This window comes from Channa argus, chromosome 18, assembly GCF_033026475.1.
Source record: "Channa argus isolate prfri chromosome 18, Channa argus male v1.0, whole genome shotgun sequence".
In the NCBI taxonomy this organism is placed as follows: Eukaryota; Metazoa; Chordata; class Actinopteri; order Anabantiformes; family Channidae; genus Channa; species Channa argus.
This window is the reverse complement of record NC_090214.1, coordinates 13,077,498-13,099,798: the sequence shown is the minus strand read 5'-3', so window position 1 is coordinate 13,099,798 and position 22,301 is coordinate 13,077,498. Positions and strand designations below refer to the sequence as shown.

The 22,301-nt window shown below is 38.3% G+C and overlaps 1 protein-coding gene across 1 annotated transcript in view; it reads right to left on the bottom strand.

Moving 5' to 3' along the window:
- si:dkey-1d7.3 (transmembrane protein 132D) overlaps positions 1-20,767 on the bottom strand; it is a 28,814-nt gene extending 8,047 nt beyond the window's left edge. The window contains exons 1-6 of the mRNA XM_067485275.1: positions 20,426-20,767; positions 16,766-17,678; positions 10,758-10,904; positions 7,205-7,376; positions 3,579-3,722; positions 649-857 (exon numbers count right to left, since the gene is read on the bottom strand). Coding sequence (XP_067341376.1) covers positions 649-857; positions 3,579-3,722; positions 7,205-7,376; positions 10,758-10,904; positions 16,766-17,678; positions 20,426-20,522 — 1,682 coding nt within the window. The 5' untranslated portion in view covers positions 20,523-20,767. The remainder of the gene's footprint in view (positions 1-648; positions 858-3,578; positions 3,723-7,204; positions 7,377-10,757; positions 10,905-16,765; positions 17,679-20,425) is intronic.
- Between the last annotated feature and the right edge of the window lie 1,534 nt (positions 20,768-22,301).

Genomic DNA, 22,301 nt, shown 5'->3' with positions numbered 1-22,301 from the left:
TTTTACTGCAAATTTTCACATTAACTCTGACATTTGATGTCTTAAATGACTGACTCATACAAGGTGAATATATATCGACATAAAGCCACAAAAACAACAGCAAAATGCAAAACATTTGGCTGAAGAATTATTAGTTTTTCCTCTGAGGCTTCATATAGAACAGTAAATGGAGGCTTATTTGAATAGTTATGGCCAGCTTTACTAAATATCTGAGCTAATAGAGAGCTAATAAGTCAACTTCGCTAATTTGAAATCAATGATCCATGTCCATGTACCTTTCCTTCCTGATAACTGCTCGTGTTTAGTAATCTTCACCCAGCTTTGTTCATGCGTGTGTGTCAGTGTGTTATTTGCTTGTTTTTTCCTACTGTGTGAGGGCTTAGAACCACTAGGAACCTAATTCAAATTCCTTGTTTGTGCAAATATACAGTAAATAAAATAAAGCTGATACTGATTCTTGATTGACAATACTTGGGACTTACAAAACAATAACACTGTACCACTATTACTTTCAACTATTTGGGTTACAAACGATTTGAAAAACTTTGAAAGTTCTCTAGTAATGACCTGGGCCAATAGCAGCATGTCTCTGTTCTTATTCTTGGTGTATCATCTTTTTCACATGGCTACATGGCTAACAGGCCTTACCTCTTGTTGCTGATCGTAACAGGGACCCTCCAGCCTTTGATCTGACTGAGCTCGGGGTCGGCCACTTCCATGAGCAACGGCAAGCGTGGCATCCATACACTCAGCTCCAGCTGGGCACTCAGGTAACCATAAGTAAAGTTGAGCATCACTCTGCGCTTTCCTATTGTCTCATTCCCGTTTACAAAGACATAGTCACAGTGCTTTGACACCTGGATGAAAAACAAACCAAAAAAGAAAAAAATACTCATGATTTTGTGCTCCAATGTAATTTAAAATATTTTGGAATAGTTTGAAAGCTGCTTTACTAAAACTTGGACAGAACTGTTGCTTAGTGATATAGATTCAACTTACTCCAGAAATACACTGGTGGACATTTTTCCATGTAAAGCTCAATGGAAATTTAAAGTTTTTGCAAAGAACTGATACATAGGGGGAGCACAGAGCAACCACACAAACAACACACACATTTATTTTTCGTGTCATCCTACTTCCAAAGTCTGGCCAGTGATCACACCACAAGTCTGTTCATGTCATGTAAATTCAAAACTGTGGTCTCTATGAAACTGTTTGGAATATAAATTAGATCTGCCTTACGACTATTCCCATAGCACTGTACTGTAGGTGGGAGCATTGCAGCCCCCACCAGTGAAACCAATGAGGTGAGACACAGTGGTTTGTGTGTTTTATTCAAGATTGGAGGCCTATCTCCACTGCCGCCGCACTTATCTTAACAAACCAGTGGGTCCACAGAGGTAATTGGAGAGCACTAGACTGGAGAATAGAGTGTAGCACTGGAGAGGGGAGGTGAGGAACGAAGGAGGTGAAAAGAGGGAGGCAGAAAGGTGAGGGTGGAATGACTTCAAAGGTAAGTCAACTTGAACTCCTGTGGAAATGTTGAGCGAGGTCAGCCTCTGAAGACCTTTACCCAACGTGCTGACTGGTCCAAAGCAAAATCTGTGCACCTCTCCAGTACAGCTTAACTACAAATGAAGCAGGTTGAGTGGACTCCTGAAAACAAACTTTAAGCACTTAAATCATGGGCTTTTTTTATTTTTTAAGTGACTATTATATCTATTATAATGTTTTGCCTGTTTCACTGTGCATTATATAAATACTTTCCTCTATCACTGAAGTATGTGTAATAGTCATTATACTTTACATAATATCCAATATTTACTTATGTACTGTACTTGTTTGCTCCGTTTTTAGTTTCAATATTAATCCTAACTGTAGTTTATGTATTTTCAGTGCATCATCCATCAGTTATATTTGATATTTTGCATTTCAAAATGCCTAAAAACTTATACTTCACTGCTAGACACACAACTACAATTTTGTTGTGCTTGCATAATGACAATACATTTCCTAAATCTTGAATCTGACTTTGGTGGCCAGCCTTCTGTCTATTTGTACTGGTCTGGTTAGATAGGAAACTAATTTGTTGTATTATAGTGTAACAGGAATTATACTAGTGGCTTTGTATGTTTTAAAATTATGTATACCTCATATCAAAGCCCATTTTGCAATCTGCACTGTGTTTGTGTTCCAAAACTCCTGAAATAGGATTTTATTGGGCTATCCATCCCATAATCAAAAACATTAAACACATGACTTAATCTGCAATAAAATGATAAAAGAATGACACTTTTATGATTCATTATTTTATGCAACAATAAATGACAACATTAGGTCAATGAGGCTGCTTGTAATGTGAAGGTGACAAACCCACAAGGAGTTAGGGCATCACCTGAGCCTGCAGTTCCCCTCCTCTGGTAAGCTTTTTAATTAATATACACATACAGTGGTACATCAATATGGTAGCTTGTTCATCTTCCAACAATTGGCCAATGAAATCATCAAATGAGGCTGTAAAGATTGTAAACTTGGAACTACAGTTTAATTACTTTAATTTGCACAGACTTAACCAAATGTCTGTTAGCATATACTGTAGAGAAATCAAGGGTTCAGGAAATGCATCAGTTTAATCTGAGGCAGTTATATGTCTACAGTAAACTCTGTGGTCTCGAGTTTTAGCTTCATCTGGCTGGTGGCAGTTCTTTAAGAGGGGTCAGTGACTGCAGAAAGTGTAAAAGACCATCCAATGACAAAACAATAACTGGATTATCCTCCACTACAGAAAATAATTTTAAACATAGGTTTTCCCTCTCTTTCTCTTTCTCACTCTCTTAAGCTCACACACTTAAATACACTTGCACTCAAAAAGTCAGTGGCTGCCATGTCACGTAATGGAAATAATGGAAAATAATATAATTTTCTTCTTTTCTTGCGCTGTCTCCCGCTCTCTCTGACTGCTCCTACTGTCCAAGTAACATAGCACCATTACACAAAGGCCAAATCCCTGTCTTTGTTACATGATCCCTGACTGAGTGGTGGGATCATGAGCTCAGTCTCTAATGCCATGTGGAAGTGGCTTCTTTTATCCCAAATACTTTGACACACACACATGAACACACACACAGACTAGGGCTGGGCCTGTTGAGTATGATGACACTATGACAATGAATGTCTTAGAGTCGCATGCCAGTATGTACCCAGTTTTTGTTAAATCACATTCAGCAAGTTCTGTTTGTGTGATATTTAGGAATGATTGATATATTCAATTCACATTACTTTTACACGTGATGGGAATTTTTTGATTAGTTCCATTTTACTGTAAATTATTTATATATGCTTGTTCCTACACAGTGAATATTCATTGATCAAGCTGCCCACATTCAAATTTATTTCTGCCGGTGCAGCATAACATAGCTGGAAATATAGGCCATTGGAAACATCATAAACAAAATGCTTATTTTCATTTTTTACTTATGCTTTGTTTCCATATTGTATAGACATATTGCAAAAGAATGACAAGCACAACAGAAATAATTATGGTAATTACTTGCATCCAGATTGATTCCATGGCTTACCTTGAGTACATCCTCTTCTGTAGACCTACAGCTGGTGTAGCTGGTCACATCTGTTACTGAGCCATCAGCCTCCACAGCCAGAGTTTTTACAGGGACTGATACCATTTTACCAGTCAGTATTGCGGTATTCAAGATATCAGTGTTCTATGCAAGAGAAAAAGTAGATACAGAGCAGGTCAGTAATCTAGACTGATGCAGAGTCACGGGTGTATTCAGAGTAACAACTGGGTGAATTTACCTATATTACTGTGTAACTTGACGGTGTGTTTTTATTTTTAATGCAATATAAAGGCTGAAGGCTGAGATGAGCCAATTTTACATCCAGGCCATTTTACAAACCAGCAACCTTAGCAGCTGACATGGCGTAATAGGTTAGTTTCCCTAATAACATCAACGTTAATGTTACATAGGTTCCCTCTATTCTGAAAATTGAAGTATGTTCACATACTGTAGATTAACATATATTTTCTTCACTATTATCCAGTGTTCTTTTTTTCCTCTGGGTAAGTGCAGAAAATACAGATTCAGTTCTCTAAAACATCTACAGACTGTTGCTTTGTTATAATTACAAAGTTGAAAATAGATCAAAAGAAGGTTGATTTGACAATATTTGGCCACCATACATGAGAAACTTGCCTGAATATCTTGCAGGATTAATACATTATACAATACAATCATCACTATTTGTATGGCGCAAGGATGACAGGCAGAGAGTGGGTGTTAGCGAGACTAACAGGGATTAAAACACTTGCAGACTGATAAACTTGATTCACACTGATGCAACACTCATGCAGAAACTGGACAGCTGTGCTACAATCCTAAATATAATATCTCTGCAATGATAACATACAGGACACATCAATCTCTTACAAACCCCCACACACACACACAGAAGCCACATACACACTCTGTAAAGCTGGATATGTTCTGTAAATAGGCAGACTGATCACATTGGACAGTGTGGGAATGTTTTGACTGGTTTTCATCTAATCTTATTGACAACAAGTTCTTTGTAACTAGTATTGATCATTTCTCTAAAACAACTCATGGAGTTCCCCTAGGGTTGATTTTAGGGCCTCTGCTTTTCATTCTGTATATTTAATCTCTTACTTCAGTAGAAGATGGCACTCAGCTCTATTGTATGTGGTCGTATCTCCTGGTCAACTATAGACATTTTAATATTATTACATTCTGAACTTAGCCCAATCCAATTTTTTTTTATTTAAAAATATCCCTAACATGCAGCCATTTGTATTTCTGAGTGACAAAGAGAGTTTGATATAGACATTTATTTCAGCATATAGGGCTTCAATAATGTTATCCTCTCTGGTCTCCTCAACAACAACAGTGTAAATCAGTAACGATTAGTAAATGAACCAGAACTCCATTTTCCAAAGGTGAGCACCAAGAGGAAGACAATGCACCTGTTTTAAGGCCCTACCATAGGTTATTATAAAATTATTTTGATTTCCTGCTCTTACAGCCACCTAAATGTCTGAAATGCAATTTTTCATTTTAATATTTTATTGTATTCATTTTTTAATGTTATATTTCCTCTTATACAGTATATACCATTGTGTGTGTGTGTGTGTGTGTGTGTGTGTGTGTGTGTGTGTGTGTGTGTGTGTGTGCATGTAAAAGTGGCAAAATTCTTTTTTTTTTCACATTTGTTATTATCACATGTGACATGTAAGGCATATTGAATAGAATAGATTTGTACAAACGTTTGTTTTCCTCATATATTTTCACTTCTACTTACACTAACATCGAAACATGATTATGTTTCTAATCTTTCCACCCATTTTCCCACGTTGCACTGTACATCCATACACCAGCTTAGCCCCTATACATTACATAATTTTTCATCAAACCACAAGTTTTATTTTTACACTCCCTCGGCATGGATTTACAACTGTTTTTTAGTTTATAACAGCTCTAAAAATATGTTTTGAATCTATCTACAGGTAGTAGCAGTGTATGTTTGTAAGAAGCTCTTGTAGAAAAGTGTATGTTTTTTCTCCTGATCCTTGTCGACTAAAGCATCAGGCAGCGCTCGGCAGATGTTCCCAGCAGCTTCACATTCTGAACTCTGTCAGCTTGACAGCTGCTGACCGCAATTCCAAAAGGACATGCTCTAGTTCAGACAGTGACACTGACCCAAACATAAGCCACTGGATCAGGGGTAGTGCGAAATCAGAAAGCAATATCAGAGCTCTGTTGTCGTCTGCTGTTTCCACAAACTCTGCAATAATCTTAAACTCAAGTAGTTTATTCTATTCTGAAAACTGTATTATATTTACACCTTATAGGATGCTTGTTACTGTAATGAGATGAAGTGTTACAATCTTTACTGGGTCACATCTGAGGGAGGCAAACTTTCCATTATCATGCAAACTTCATGTACTGTACCAAGGTCACAAAATTAAACAGACCTTTTTTGCTGTGAGGAAGTAGCGTGGCTACCATGACTTTCTCACACTTTTAATAATTACTGTAATAAAGGCTAAATCTCTAGTATAATTCAATGAAATGCAAAGCCATACATGAGTTCGTTTCCTGAAGTTTTTGTTTATTTATCTATAGCAGTGGAGATGGTTTTTATGTGGTTGTAGTATTAATATGTTCTACTACAGTACAAATAAAATGCTACAACAATTTTCTTATAAAGAAGGGGAGCCACAGCCAATACTGTAGGTATTTTTAATCCACTGTTTCACGAGGGATATGAGTTTTCCTTGTGGGAATGCAGTAAGTGACTGAGATGAAACATTTTTGCTCCCCAATGTTTTTTTGATTCATGTTGACTATTGTACCATGAAATAGCTTACCAAATTTCCTGTCAAAGACAGATATTGATCTACTTTGTAATTCCTGCAGTTTGTTCTGAGTCTGTAAAGCTTTTTGAAAGAGGTAGCAGCAGAGAATTTGTCTAAGCACAAGAACAACACTGATGTATCAGGGTTAATGGCGTGATCAGTGTGTCTTTAGCAGAAGGCCACTTCATAAACTCTGACAGTATGTGACAGTATATGATCGGCTAGTCTTTTAATTAATGGCTGGTCAAAAAATTGTTAAACACACAGCATTGTATTCATTTATTCCCTATTTTACCCTTACAAAGACTAGGATCTGGTTTCACATATTAGACAGCTTAAAATGTTTATATTTTGTGTGAGCAATGAGTACAAGTATTATGTATTGTTACATACTTCACTGTATTTTTTCAGTAAAATTCACTTGTATACTCCACTACAGTCTACTCGGCTTTGGTACCAGTAGACTGGACGACGGTAGTTTGCTGTGGGTTTGTGTCACCTTTTGGTAACATCTTAGCTCCCTTGGAACCTTGATGGAGTTGATATTTAAAAAAAAAAAAAGAAAAAAGAAACTGACCAAGGCACCAAGTTCCATTCATAACTTTTTACCTGATGAAAAAGGGTGATTAGAGTTCAGTCAATTTGAGATGGTTCCATTCATTGGAAAAGAGCAATGAATTTACTTTACTTTATAAGTAGATAGGCCACATAAACGTAACTCATACAGAAACATGCATCCTTAACTGTATTGTGACATAAAAAAATATATTTTAGCATTTTAAACTGACATATACAGTATATTGTCTTTACCATGATCAGAGGTGCCAGTCCCACATAGTCTCTCTGGGTGGTATGGATGTGCATAATGCCCACATCTTTGATGTTCCCAGGTAACTCCAGACGCCAGGAGATAGTCTTACTCTCAACCTGCTCTGAAAAATCATTTGGCACAAAGTCCAGTTGTAAAACTTCTAGAAGGCCTCTGTTTGGAGAAAAAAGAAATACCGTATGTTCAGACATGGTGAAGGTTACATGCAGATACTGTAAGACATTACTGTATGTACAGCTTTGTTTAAAATGGTCTCACAGAGCTTGTGATTGCTAAAATGTGTGTAAATCTAAATCTAATTCATAAGCTTCATATCTACTATTATTTTAAACATATAAATAGTGCAACAGTATGAGACTGTATTATGGGAAAATTATTATGCAATAAAAGTAATTAGAATGCAATATAAAATGCAATTTTATTCAACAGTTTAATTTTGAAAAGTAACTGAACAAGAATCAGCACTTAGGTTAAGTCCTGCCCACGCAGTTTTTGTTCAGTTTGCTGATGAATTACTAAAAGTCATCCAGGTAAAAAGCCAACCATGTAATGGTTGTTAGAGGACAAATATAAATATCTGTAAAAGACACTACCTAAGTAAATGAAAGAGCTAGAAATTACTCTGAAACTTGTGCAAAATTAAACGCAATGGACAAGAGGGCTCATTTCATCACGTAAAGAATAAAGTGAGAGTGTGTAAGGAAGATTAAATAAGCTGGCAAAGACAGTATTTTGGCCAAAGGATTGTCAAAGAATGGCATATGATGTTAGTTGATGCTGGAGAAAGTGTGTAGGCAAACCTTGCAGTGGGAACAGATCAAAGGGAAAATAGAGCAGAATGTGAATGAAGCACTTTGAAGTGGAGCAAGTCTTTGCATATAGTAAAACAATGACATTTAAAGACATCTAATAAAGCTCACAACTGTTGGAATTAGCAGAAGCAAAGACAAACACACAGTATATCTCAGAAGCATTACCTGTCTGACAAAAGCAACTCAAGGACTGACTGCTGTGCAGTAAGGAATAAAGAGTAGAGTACCATAAAAGAGACCGTTATGAGGTTATGAGTGGCGCTCAAGGTCACTAATGAAAGGCATAAAGAAAAGCAAAACATACTGAGCTTGTATCTTTTTCATATGTTGCTAATGTACATATACTGTACTGGTTTCAATAGTGAGGTTAAAAAATTTAAACTACTGTTCACATGAAATATAAAATCATAAACAAAAACGTAAGTATTGCTCCAGGCAATGAAGCTGACCAATGTGAAGCTGTTTATAGTGGTTCAGCTACTACTACAAAGCTAGTGCTGAGGGATATCACTGACACGTCACAAATCAGTGAAATGACAAAAAAATGGAGAGCATACAAAATGTTTCTCATCAATTTACAACAAAGATGAAAATGGTTTGAGGTTTTAATAAAATAAATTCCTGGAGCAGTGATCATTCCCCTTGAATAAAAAAATCTAAAGCTACGTCAGGCCATACTAACTGTTGGGGGATGCAGGTGACATCTTCTGACCGATGTGGTCTGTTTAACCGTGTCTTCCACAGTAATAAGAATGGGCTACCTGCATATTTTTTGTTTTGTCTAAAAGGTCGTATAGATAGATAGTATTTGAAAGTAATGGGAAGAGAAGATGAAGACATTTCACCCATTCCTGAAGAAATTAAACTGCAATAGCAAGCATTGGTTTTGGAAAAAAACAACTGTGGCTTCATGCAAGATCTGCTAAATCACAAGCTGGCAAACAGTAAAGTAGGACTCCTCTACTGACCTACTGCGGCAGCAGCACTTACTGTGGCTACACAGAATAAACACTGCCCTCAACAGAAACACAATCAGATCCTCACAAGATGGCGCCCACGTCACCCTACAGTAAACACAGATTGTTGTGAGCTTCACCTTCTTTATTCCCCATTCATCATTTTTTGAAAAATGCCACTTATCCACTTTCTTAACAAGATATCACTTTCATGTCTGTAAGCTAAAAGGTTTAGAACACAGTCCAGTTAAGATTTTTATTCTTTTTATTCATGGATCAAACTAATAAGATATATTGTCATAACATTAGGAAAGTAACAGTTCCGATTTCTCCTTGGAGTCTTAATGCTAAGATAAGCTAACTGGCTGGCAGTAATTTCAAATTAACGTGGAAGTGGTATCCTCTGCAAGAAAGCAAATAAATGTACTTCCCAAAATGAAAAACTACAGCATTAATTTACCAACCTTCGTAGAATGTTCATGTAAATGTACAGTACAGTTAGAAAAAAGGTAAAATAATATTATATTAGTATCTTAAATGAAAGCAAATGAATATTTAATGTGTCTTTTTACCTTTACAATATTTCTGAATACTGAATGTTTTTGGCAAATTTACAGTTTTACACCTAGGCCAATTAAATTTGCTCACTACATTTTACTGACATGGTGTTTATCTTCCAGTATTTTCTTGAAGTTGACCTGGATAGATTTTTATTCCAGGGCTCAAGTGATTTGCACAAAATAAAGAAAAGAAAAACTGAGAGGATGTGTAAAAGGGAGAAAAAGAGAAGCGGTTAATGTTGCTATTTCCTAGAAATCCATGTATTAGGAACAGTAAACCTTTTGACTTATTGCTTCAAAGGACAGAGGTGGGAGTATGTATTAAGAGTGTGTGTGTGTGTGTGTGTGTGTGTGTGTCCTGGTGAGAGCAAAGTCTGAGGGATATGACTTACAACAATTTCTCTCCTTCCTAATCTTCCCTTCTGAACGTGCAAGCGCTTAAGCCTGGATAACGTGGCCATGATTGTGGATGATTATGGTTAAGTGGGTCGGCTGGACAGTGGGTGGTGTGTGCCTGTGTGGGCGTGAAGTTGCTGGGCAGAGGTGGCTGCTGGTGTGTGCCACAACATCAGCAACAATGATTAAATCTTCTGATGTGTATCGTGCCAAATAGGCAATGAAAGCGCTGTGAAATAAATAAATCTAATAAGTTAAAAAAAATTTAAAGCACTGTAGGGTAGAGTGTTTCTTAAAGTAAAAAAGAATCAAATTATCATGTATATGTTTAGATAAGAAAAGCATTACACAATAAAAATGGGCATATATTGAGATAATATATCTGAGACAGGTTGTGTGAATGTAGAAAGAAGACAGCTGTGCAGCTAAAAGTGACCAAAAAAATCAATAAAAAGTTCTTGTTCTGTATGAAAACGAATCCAGCAACACAGTCTTTTACACAGACAACAACTACATTTTGTGGCTGCTTACAGTCTGGAACAAGGAACAAGGTCACAAATTATTATTTTTCCTCCGGAAAAAGAAGCATTCATTTTCAATTTCCCTGTTCTGTGAAGCGAATGTAATTTGAGGATATTTTTTCACGATAACTGATCACGGTACCAGTGGGGATTATTGAAATCTCAGAAAACAGAGGCAATAAAACACATTGAGAAGCGATAACAGATGATGACTTTTTTCTGTTTGTGTGTGTGTAAGTATTTGTAAAAGCGATGGGGGCTGCAGTTATTGTACTTGGAGCTAACTGACCTCTTTGCAGTGATAGCAACTTTCCTGTGGCAGACAACAGAGACAGTGTTTGGGGTCGCTCCTTTGCCAGGCTCCACTACGATGTCCCACAGCACTGGGTCACTGGGCCGAGCTGCACTGAACGACAGGCCTGCCTTTACTGTTGCCCTGCAGTAATTACATACACATACAGAGTGCAGTTAGTTTAAAGTATGGTATACACGACTATTCGTATTCAAATCACTAAAGAGAATTTATGTGAGTGGCTTTTGAAAGCTTCTTTCACTGTATTATTGTTTGATCATATACCAGCAAAAGTAAGACACTGCACTTAGACAGTGTTGTGGCCCTGAAAAGAAACTATTACAACCCCAATTCCAAAAAAAACTTTTACTCGTAACAAAACATAAAAAACATATCAGATGTTTAAACTGCAAAAAGTTGGAACAAGGGGAAACAGAAGGATGGAAAAGTAATTGCTGCAAATCAAAAAGAAATGGACGAGAATTTGACAACTAATTAGGTTAATTGGCAACACATCAGTAATATGACTGGGTATAAAAGGAGCATGGAATGTAAAGATGTGCAGAGGTTCACCAATCTGTGACAAAAACTGCAAAAAATTGTGGAACAATTTCAGAAAAAAACTATGCATGTGATCTTCAGGCCCTGAGGCGCCACAGCATTAAAAACAGGCATAATTCGCTGTGCAATCCATAAATGTAAGTTAGAGTCCTATCATGAAAAGAAGAAGCCATATGTGAACACGATCCAGAAACGCCGCCGTGGCCCAAAGCTCAATTAAAGTGGTCTGAGGCAAAATGGAAAACTGATCTTTGGTCAGATGAATCAAAATTTGAAATTGTTTTTGGAAACCATGGACGCTGTGTCCCGCGGACTAGAGGCGATGGACCATCTTCCCTGTTAACAGTACCGTCTCTGATGGTATGGGGGTGCATTAGTGCCTATGACGTGGGCAGCTTACACATCTGGACAGGCGCCATCAATGCTGAAAAGTACATAGAGGTTTACAGCAACATATGCTACCATCCAGACACTGTCTCCTTCAGGGAAGGTCTCACTTATTTCACAAGACAATGCTAAACCACATACTGCATCATTCACAACAATTCTGAACAACTTCGCAGGAGAAGAGTCTGGGTGCAGAACTGACCTGCCTGCAGTCCAGACCTTTCACCGACAGAAAAAATTTGGTGCATCATAAAATGAAATATCTGGCAACAAAAGCTCAGGATTGCTGAGTGGGTAGAATCCTGCATCAGAAAAGAATGGGACAACATTCCTCTCCTAAAACTTCAGTAACTGGTCTCCTCATATCCCAGACTTTTACAGACAGTTTTTAAAAGAAGAGGGGATGCTACACAATGGTAAACATCACCCTGTTCCAACTTTTTTGAGATGTGTTGCTGCCATAAAATTCAAAATGAGCTACTATTTTACATGAAATCTTAAAATGTCTCAGTTTTAACATCTGATATGTTGTTTATGTTTTATTGAATAAAATTTACTTAGTGAATAAAATATGGGTTGATGAGATTTGCAAATCAATAGATTCTTTTTTATTTACCTTTTACACATCTTCACAACTTTTTTGTAATTGGGGTTGTAAATTTGTGCATGTGCCATGTCTTGTACCTGCTGGTTGTACACTGACACAAATAACCATGTTCAGGATACTAAGAACTATGTGCATTTGCATGTTTTTTCTGTTTATACATGTACATGTTTTGTATGTTTAGTTGTTAATGTTGTGGCTAATGAGGCGAGTCGCTGACAGACTGATGTGTCGCAGGCTGCCGGCAGACTGAGAATTAGCAGGGGTATTTAATTCCCATTAGCCCTTGGGAGAATAGGGAATCAGTTAATCAGGTGTCTGATTCAGACATACCCATCAGTTCTCTAGAAGAGGGAGAGAGAATGCCTATTATAAATAATGTGAACAGACGAGACCGTCCTGCAGGTCTAACCATCGCCGAAGGCTTTGTTTTTAAAGCAGACGTCTCTCAGATAAGTTGCTGCATCAAATATTGTTTGACTGGGTCAGCAGTTATTTGAGCAATAGGCTGAAATGTGATATGAGGTGAAGTGAATACGCTTTTAAAACGATTTTCCAATCTGCACCCACACAGACACCTCGCCACGGGGTGGGTGTTCCATATGTTTCCAAAACAGGCCAATTTCCACGTGGCAGGGATTCAACAAGGTGCTAGAAACCTTTCAGAGGGAATTTGGCCCATGCTTCTCAAGAGCATCATTCAGGCCCTGCAGATTTGTCAGCAGGATATTCATGAGAGAATAATATGAAAACCCTTAAACTCAGTGAGGTGCTCTCTTGAGTGTGGCTGGATTAAATTTATGGAAACAATCTGTAGAGTATGTGTAGTCTGCATGTGACACAATGGTGGACTGTGGCCACAGAAAGGACGCCTATTGTCCATGAAAACTGAGGCAAAGACATTCACTATATCATTAAACGTCTATCACCTGTCGGATCTGTTGATACCAGAACAGATGCGCACGCACACACACACACAAATACAGATTTGTAATCAAAGCAGACTAATCAATAACCACTATACCAAGTTCAAGGTCAGAGTTCTTGCCATTTATACAGCATACAATCATTCATGGCCATGTGCACACTGTAGTTGGTCTGTGAAGCTAATTGTTGAATGAAAATCATATTTGCACAAATATTAATTTCTGAATCACAACCTTGCTGCCAAAGAGAAAATCTCCAAAAATATTCTCAATTTCGATTGAATAAATGTTTGTAACACAATAAATAATTGTTAAATAAATTATTGATTTCTTTACGTACTGTGGAACAAGTAGCCACAGAGGAAAAAAGAGAATGAAAAAATAAGGTAAGGTGTGTTTCCATTGAACACAAGTGTAATGTACAAAAACCTTTGCCCAAACTTTTATAGATTTTTTACTCAATATCAGACTACCAAATTATGGTACCTACATACTGTACACTGACTCAGTTTTTTCACTGCTTGTCAGTGACAGCAGCACCTGATGGCCATCTTTCCGAGGGGTACACACTTCATCTGGCTCCTGTTGAGTGTGGAGAAGCAGTAACTTAATGCCAGGATCTTCCTGGATCACTGGCTGCCTCACCCACAAGCAGACACAAGTCTCCCTGCAGAGAAACCTCATTTTGGCCACTTCTACCCTCATCCTTTGTCTTTTTCAGTCACCACCGAGAGCCCCTGACCACAGGAGGGGGGGAGAATGGATATCGACCTGTAAAGTCAGCCTTTGTTTTACAAAACTTGTTCATTCATGCAGAAGAAAAAGGTGGCGTTTTTCACTGAGCTGAGGAAACTATATTTTTCACTTTTTTAGGTTCAAAATACGATGTTCCAAATGTCATTTGTATTCATGTAATGATAAAGAAGAAAAATATGAATTTTGCTGCATACGCTGCCTGTGTGCTTTTAATAGGTGGGATGATGGAATGTCAAAACACACACACACACACACACCCACAGATGTAGACAGTTAATCCTGGCAAGCAGCCCAGATCATCTCTACACCAAAGGGTTAACCTCTTGATTCGTTTTCAATCAGGGCCACAGATTATCTGGCCTAACCCTGCTGGAGTGGACTCAATCTTGGGCCAAAGAGTGAAGTGGAGCAAGGATTTTTCCCAGGAGGATTCAATCACTTTGCCAAGCTCCTCAGAGCCAGTCTTCACGTGGACTTCACCACTGGACTGTTTTCTTGTCCAATCTCATTTTGGATGTGGCTCTAGGTCAGAAATACACAGACTAAAATTACTGGCCTGACTGGAGGAACGGTCAGTGAGTCTGAGTTTGGGGAATTTCAGGTGCAGAGACTTTAAATCCTTCCAAATAGTCAAAACAAGAGCAGATGTTAAAGGGTCAGCGTCTCTCAACCAAATCATTTTCATGTAATTTCAACAATACTAGTAGGGCATTCAGGTCACTGGGTCTGTGTGTATGTGTGTGTGTGTTCACATTTGTGTTTTTCATTGTAAAGAAGAGCATTGAGATCGCCTGACACACAACACACGACAATCAACGTGCCCTATGGATTAATATACATATCCTAACATTTCTCTCCATTTGCCTGCACAGATTAGACCAGGGCTGGTATGCTGGCAGCATGATATCACTAACTCATGGGATTAGAGTCAAATTTGTCTTGCGTTTTAAACAAAACCATTAAGCTGAGTAAAGATCTTAAACACAAACCTCAAGGCAATGGCGTTACACCTTACTGATCTGAAACATGCTGATAAAAACAGTTTTATTTCACTCAGTGATGTGCATCAAAAAGCAGCAAAGAGGAACTTTAAAAACAGATTGAACTGTAAGGTTTGGTGCGACAGGGTTGCTTTTTTATTAAGTTTACTTTTACCCAAAGGAGTCAGGAAGATGTTAGTTATTTGTTTTCCTGCTCCATTAAATAGATGCATTATTTATGAAGTCAAATACCCAGAGAACTTTGCTGAAATGTTAGTGGGATGTTGAGATATGAAAACCAGTGAATCATTTCTCAATTATTTCCCTGTTTATGGAAGACTTCTCTGCATAACTCCCCCACTAACTGAGAAACAGACGGGATATAACATGTCAGTAATTTATGAAGCCAGTGAAACTGGCAGACAACACAAGTCATGTTGGCACTCAAGCATTTTACTGCGTGGCCTTGATGGCGAGTCCCATCAGCAATAAGTGCCTTAAGTAACCATTTAAATGCATGGAGCTTATCCTTCATGAAGATGCTCAAATATACTGTACATCAGGATGATTCAACTTAGTTTCTGTCTCTTTTTCTGCTTCGCATATTTTAGTGATAATTACATTTTATGGGATTCCACGTTGTCTCTGCAAAGTCAGCAGAATAGTTGTATAATTTCTGGAAGTGACATTTTAAGCCCTGTCTTAATTTAGTTATAAGAGCCCAAATTTCATGTTGGCCTACTTCTTACATTATGCACTCTGCCTAAGTGTGTTTATTCTCTACAAAAGTTGTTTTCTCAATCTGGCAACATTATGAACAGCATGCATTCTACATAGCCATCAAAATGCTTTCTGGCAGTTCTAACTTCCACAATACTCTAAACCTAGAAATATACAGTTAAATGGCAACATGCCAGAGCTTGCAGATATGATATGCTGACTTGAGCTGGACCTGCAACTGGCTTGAACTTGAGCGCTGTAAAACATGAGACCTGGCAATCTAAAGCCTTTCCAAGAGTGGGGCCCTGAATACAAGTCAGTATTTTCTCAAAAAATAAAAGACATTAAATAAATACTAGGCAGGTTTTATGAGGCTGGACACGAACCTGAATGTTTCATCTCAATTCTGCTACATTTAAAGGACTTTGCCTCTACTAAAAATACTGAAGCCCTGTTAATACAGTATAGAATGAAAAATATGTTAATTCTACATTTATATTTCAGAAAAATAGAGAATCAATGCTCCAATTGAACATGCAGCCCGGTGACTTGACTTCTCAGGAACTTACTATACTTGACTGTGAGATTTGAAATTTGGATTTAAATGACCCTGCGTTTAGCTTGGGAGATGGACTGCAACCTAGCTGCACTCACACTATCAGAGGCCAGTGTAATATCAAACACTAAAGTATAGATCACAATCCACCAGGACCAAGACTTAGATATTTTATGCACTTTAGGTCTGTAATCCCCTACAGAAATCTGTGATACTGTTTTTTCCCACTGAAGGAACAGTTTGAAATTTTGAGAAATCACATCAATTCCACATCAGACTGGGCTACAATCAGCAATTTGTCATGTTAGCTCAGAAGCTCACTAATTACCATGCTATAACTCTTTTGATTAATCCATACAAAAACTGATTGGTTGACAGTTTTAGGCCTTTTGTTAATTTAACAATTAGAAGCCACGGCTCATTAACCCTAATAGGAAGCAAAGCAAGCATATTTCACAAAATATCGAACTATTACTTCAATATTGATAACAAGAAAAAGAATGAAGATCTCTCACCTAAGCGTGAAACTTTCCACTGTAGATGTACTAGCCAGGAAAACATAGAAAGTTGCCACATCTCTAAACTTCAGGGGCTTAGAAGAGACCTGGATGACCACAGAGCCTCCTAATCTTAGCCGAAGGAAGGTGGGGTTCCCAGGTGAAGTTTTGAACAGCCTGACACTTCCTATCCTCCTCATTGGTGTCCCTGATCCCCCAGACTCTCTTCCCCTACCTACTCCAACTCGTTGCAGGCTATCCTGTGGTATACACTGGCCTGTCGGATCCCTCCGACTCTGGAAGTAGACTTCAACAAGATTCCCTTGAAGAACCCTATTTCCTTCGGTTTTTCCTGCTTCACTGCTAGAGCTTCCTGATCTGCTGGCCGAGCCGAACCATGCAGGTTCTGGCTTCAGCTGTGCCACACAGAATCCACCTGGATACACCAGGCATGAACCTCGAACCTCCTTCATCTCCCAGAATGCGTAAGCTGTCACACAGTGTGCTCTGTCTTTTGCCTTAGTTCCAGCACTTTTCTTGCCATTATCCTCCTCAGACCCCACCCTTTCCTGTCCAAGAGCAATGTTGTTTTCTGAAGGCATGTGGAAGAGGATCTTGACAACAGGGGATGAGGAACGAATCTGATGGAGCAAAATGACCGACAGGATCCTGCGCTCATTGAAAAGCATATCTGGAGGAATTGGGGCATCTACATTTATGGGGCCGTATGAAGCCTTGACAGCTTGTTGCAGTAGCCCAGCACCGGGAGCAGTGATGTAAAAAGCCTTGAGACTTGAGTTCCCTGATGGCTTGGGACTGTCCTGCCTCAGAAATACATGGTCCGTATTAAGGACCTGAAAGTTGACAGTGGGATAAACTGCAGATGGTGTGGAGGACATGTTGTCTTCAGCAATGTTGAGGCTCTCGGTCACTGATGGGAGATAAATAACAAAGGGGGATTAGTGCAATTATTTCAATGTTAAGTTTCAAATCTGATATTTAGATATAGACAAAATCACTGAGTAACTGTAATTGCAAATATTCGATGAGGATGGAGGAAGGATACAGGGTTGACAAAGACATCAGGAGTGAAGAAACAAAGCTAAGAATGAAGGACAAGGGGGTGGGATTGAGATTGTTCGTCTCAAAAAACAAAGTGCATTGAGACTCAGGATATAGGCAGTTACTTGTTGATGCATCATTGTTTCTGCATTGACAAAGAGGAAAGCAAAGCAAAAGAGACAATGTGTTTGTGGTGAAGAGGTGTGCTGTGTAACTACAAACAATATTTTTGTTTTATTTAACAGTTTTGCACCTAGCGAAACCCTGCAACTCTGCTATTCTTGTCTCTAAAAGTTTAAGAGACTATTGACCTTTTCCTAAGCAACCAACTGAATTTTACAAGTCTACTGAGTGCACAGATTGTAAGTGTAGTAATAGTAAAAAAAGACTGTGCCATCAGTGTAATTTCTATTGCATAAAATGGAACCCTGTGGTAACAATAGCAAATCCACAGGTCACTAATGACACCTTCAGTCAAATGAAACTCAGACATTAATTCTGAAAGATTGCCACACTTTAAGGAATTATACACATTATATCCTTAATTATCTTTTCTAGTAATAAATGCAATGTTGTACTGTGATTATACCTTATGTGTACCAAACGTCTCCGTTATACTTGTCCCTGTCAACATTTTCCACTCTCCTGTACTACCTCTATGCAATGGAGTTGACGAAATGGCAAATACAGTGTCTGACTGGTAAAAATCTCTTTACTAACTTCTGCAGGATGACTGTTTGTCCCAACAGGATGTGTATGTGACAGCTCCCACTTCCTCCTGCCAAAGACACTTGGTAATTTGCCTCTCTCCATGTTAAAATGCTCCAGAAATAATGTGTGATTTTGACTTTCCCTTACTTCACAAAAATAACTTATCCAAAGGCAAATGTAGGGGAAAGCAGAACCTCCCCCTTTCTTTTGTGAATTCCAAGCCATATTTCTTGAATACATTTCTATCTAAATATTTTCTTCCAGAAGGCAACAGAAAATTATGAAATACACATGCATTAGTTGATATTAAAAATGTACCACACGAAAACGCAGACAGGAAGCTGTCATGATCATTCTTGTCAGATCAATGCTGCTAAGGACTTTTGGTACACGTAGTTTCTTCATGACAAAACCCTAAGTAAACAGAAAAATAATGCAAAGATAATACAAATGTAATGGTCTATTTCTCATCACGTTTGTTGCCAAGATCAGATAATCAAACGACCAAAAAGAGATTTATTTTGCATTTTATGGACAGATCATAGGTCAAAGATCAACTAATTTGATTTTGCTAATGATCCAGATGTGAGATTTTGTCTTTTAGATTATTACTGAATTTTAATGATAAACACCAATTGCTCATTAAAACTCAGAGTAATAATCTTCATAACAAATAGTAAAGAAATTAATTTACCTAAAAGGATTTAGGTTATAAGTTGGATAATCATCCTTTGGCAGTGTTTGTGCCCTCTAGCTGCAGTGCTGTCAGGTTGGTTTTATCATCAGTACTACTAACACGGGAGGGAGATTTGTTGAATGTTAAAAAGAGTTCATAGGCCCTATAGGTTGAAAATCCAACTTTTTATCAACATATCCTAATTAACCACTATTACATCAGGTCAAAGCAATCAATGCAATGCAGAAAAACACAAAAAGGGAAAATAATCCTCAGCTTGGATGGAAACAAATTAGCAATCTGTTTGATCATAAACTGTCAGGAAAAAGACACTCATCTGTTAGGGAAACATTAAAACTAGTGTTTCAATGAAGCCTTGCTCCTGTTAAACAGTATAAAATATAGTGCTTATTAATCAGACATTAATTCAACACGCTGTGACTGAAGAATACTAATAACTACTATTACAAGTGAGATTTAATTTAGTGGCCTGTCAGACAGCACATGTGTATTTGTGACTCTTAGAAACATGCATTAAAACTGCATAGTTGAGTCCCTCACATAAACAATATAATGGAAAATATCAACATATATCAGATACAGATATAAAATATACAGTATACTCAGGAAAATTCACAAAGTAGTATTTTGCATGATATGGTTATCACAGAGAGACAGCTGTACTTTTCATAGACCCCAATCCAGGTTATCTTTAAACAACCAGAGAAACAGCTGTGCAACCTAAGTTTCAGCCTTCTCTAATCCCACAGATGTAGCTTTCCAATGCACACTGGAGAGGATGCTGTCACTTTCATCACAAAGAAAATGAAATAGACAGAGGGCACAGTAGTAACTATAAAACCCTTAGAAATAGTACAAAGTATAATCCGACAACCTTTAAAAACCAGTCACACACATGCAACAAAATTAGTTTTCACAATCCAAATGTAAAGATTTCCTCCCATGTTTCTATTTTCTCAGGCTCACTACTCAACTACCCTCTCTTACTCGAGGTGTACGATCTCTTTTCCAACTTGTGACTTACAAAACCGAACTCATTTCATCTTTGTGAAACCCCTCTTGTAAACACAGCTGAAGCCTCTGAGCAACAGACAGCCCATGTTATTTTCATGTGTGAAAGTGTCCTGGGGGTCTGCTTTTACACAGATAGAGCCATTCAAACCAATAAATAAATATTTGGAATTGACTGTCACCAGAAACAGTTTCACCTTTGACAGCAGCAAGTACAGCCAATGCGACAACTGAGGGAAAAGAGCGTAGTGCAAAGTTGAGCATCATTTCAGCAGAGTTGCAGAATCCAGACATCCACTTTTTGAACCAGGTTAAGCTTTGGTGATTCTCCTCGCTCGGTTAAAAGAAAGAAAGCGCTGAAAACAAATCACTACACTGTCTGGGGTTCCACAAAGTTGCCTTCCTCTAACTGTAGAGAATCACGTGGAAAGTAAATGCTGGATCCTTATCAACCGCAAAGCTTCTTCTTGTTCAAAAAATAAAGAAATAAATTCCTTCTCTTTTTGGTTTGTCCAACAGATTTTTCCCCGGTTGCTCGGCTCTATCTGGCACAGCAACAGGCACGGGCTGCTCCCATGATAGAAATCAGTAAACATGTGCAGTCTGTCAGATTAACGGGACCCACGTGGGTAATCGCCGGTAGAGGAAGAGACGCGAGCAAATTAAATGCACATGAGGTCAAGGGGATCAGTGGGTTCTCCACCAGTTGTTCTTAATGTTGATTTAAATTAAAGCTCTGAATCTGGGCTAAATGGCGAATTTCTATTCTGCGAAACATTACGATGGGTGTTTCTATTCTAAACAAACAACATGATTTATCATTTCTGTTGTTTTTAATGGACTGTGTTTTACTACGTTTGTACTACATGTAAGGGTAGTTTTAATCATGGAATGACTTTTTTAGGGCGGGGGGAGGTGGGGGGCGGTGGAGAATACAGGTTATGCCAGCTGTCAGCATCATATCTTAGTCCACAGCATCACAGTGGTGTTGGCTAGAGTAGATGGATGCAGGTACTGTAACTAATCTTTGTGTGTTACCGTGCAGTAGACATTTGGAAAAATGATACAAACAGTCGTAAACACTCGTCCAAACACCACTTGTATGATTCCTGGTAAATGGGATAAAGTAATTTATCGATGAGTTGAGACTATTTGTCCACATTGTGTTTGCAGATTTCACATTAGACTGCTACGAATCAAATAAAGTAAACGAAAAAAATCTGGACTGTTAGAGGCCTGCAACTTTAATTTCTCAATTCTCTGAGTATTTCTTTTTTCTTTTTTTTCGTTTCTTTTACTTTTCCTGCCTTGACCTAAAAATCCCAACACTCATTATAATGAGGAGCCCTGATCTTCAGTGTGAGTTCAAAGCCCAAACTTAAATAGCCTGGTGTCTTGTTGCTGAGTGTCCTACAACCAGAGAGATAATAATGTGAACAGTTTTGTCCCTAGAGCCAGTGCGTGATCCAGTTAACACTGTGGCATCCATCCACTGTGCTTCTGCACAAATCCATCGACCTGATCCCTAACGTTAGACATACAGCAAAGCACACCTATTCATGTGCTCTCTTTCCCCGTGACTCTCCAACATCCCCCTAAATACCTGTCCACCGAGACAAATGTGCTTTACTGACAGAATATGTTTGCCAACTAAACCCAGTGTGCCCAGTGCCTCAGAGCCTCTTTTATTGAAAAGTGGCACCACTGCCAGGGTGACAGCATTATGCATGCAGGCACCAATGGTGAATAAACATTTTCCCTTCTGACAGCAGAGGCTGATTAAAATAAATATGTGCCTTAGAGAGGCATTTAGGAATGCCAATAAAACTTTGAAGAACCAGTGGAGTCTATTATCTCAAGAGAGGAAGTTGATTTTACTGTACTTATAGTGTTTACAGTGCTGGGTTACTAGATGCACTGCATTTTAAAGTCACAGAGCTTTAATTTGAGCATTTTGTCTGTGTTTTTGGCTGGATGTGATTATTAAAGCAGTGGCAGAGGCCACTATTGAGTCTGGGAACGTCTCCAGATCTCTGTTGTTGTTCCAGACATGCAACCTGCTGCTGCTATTAC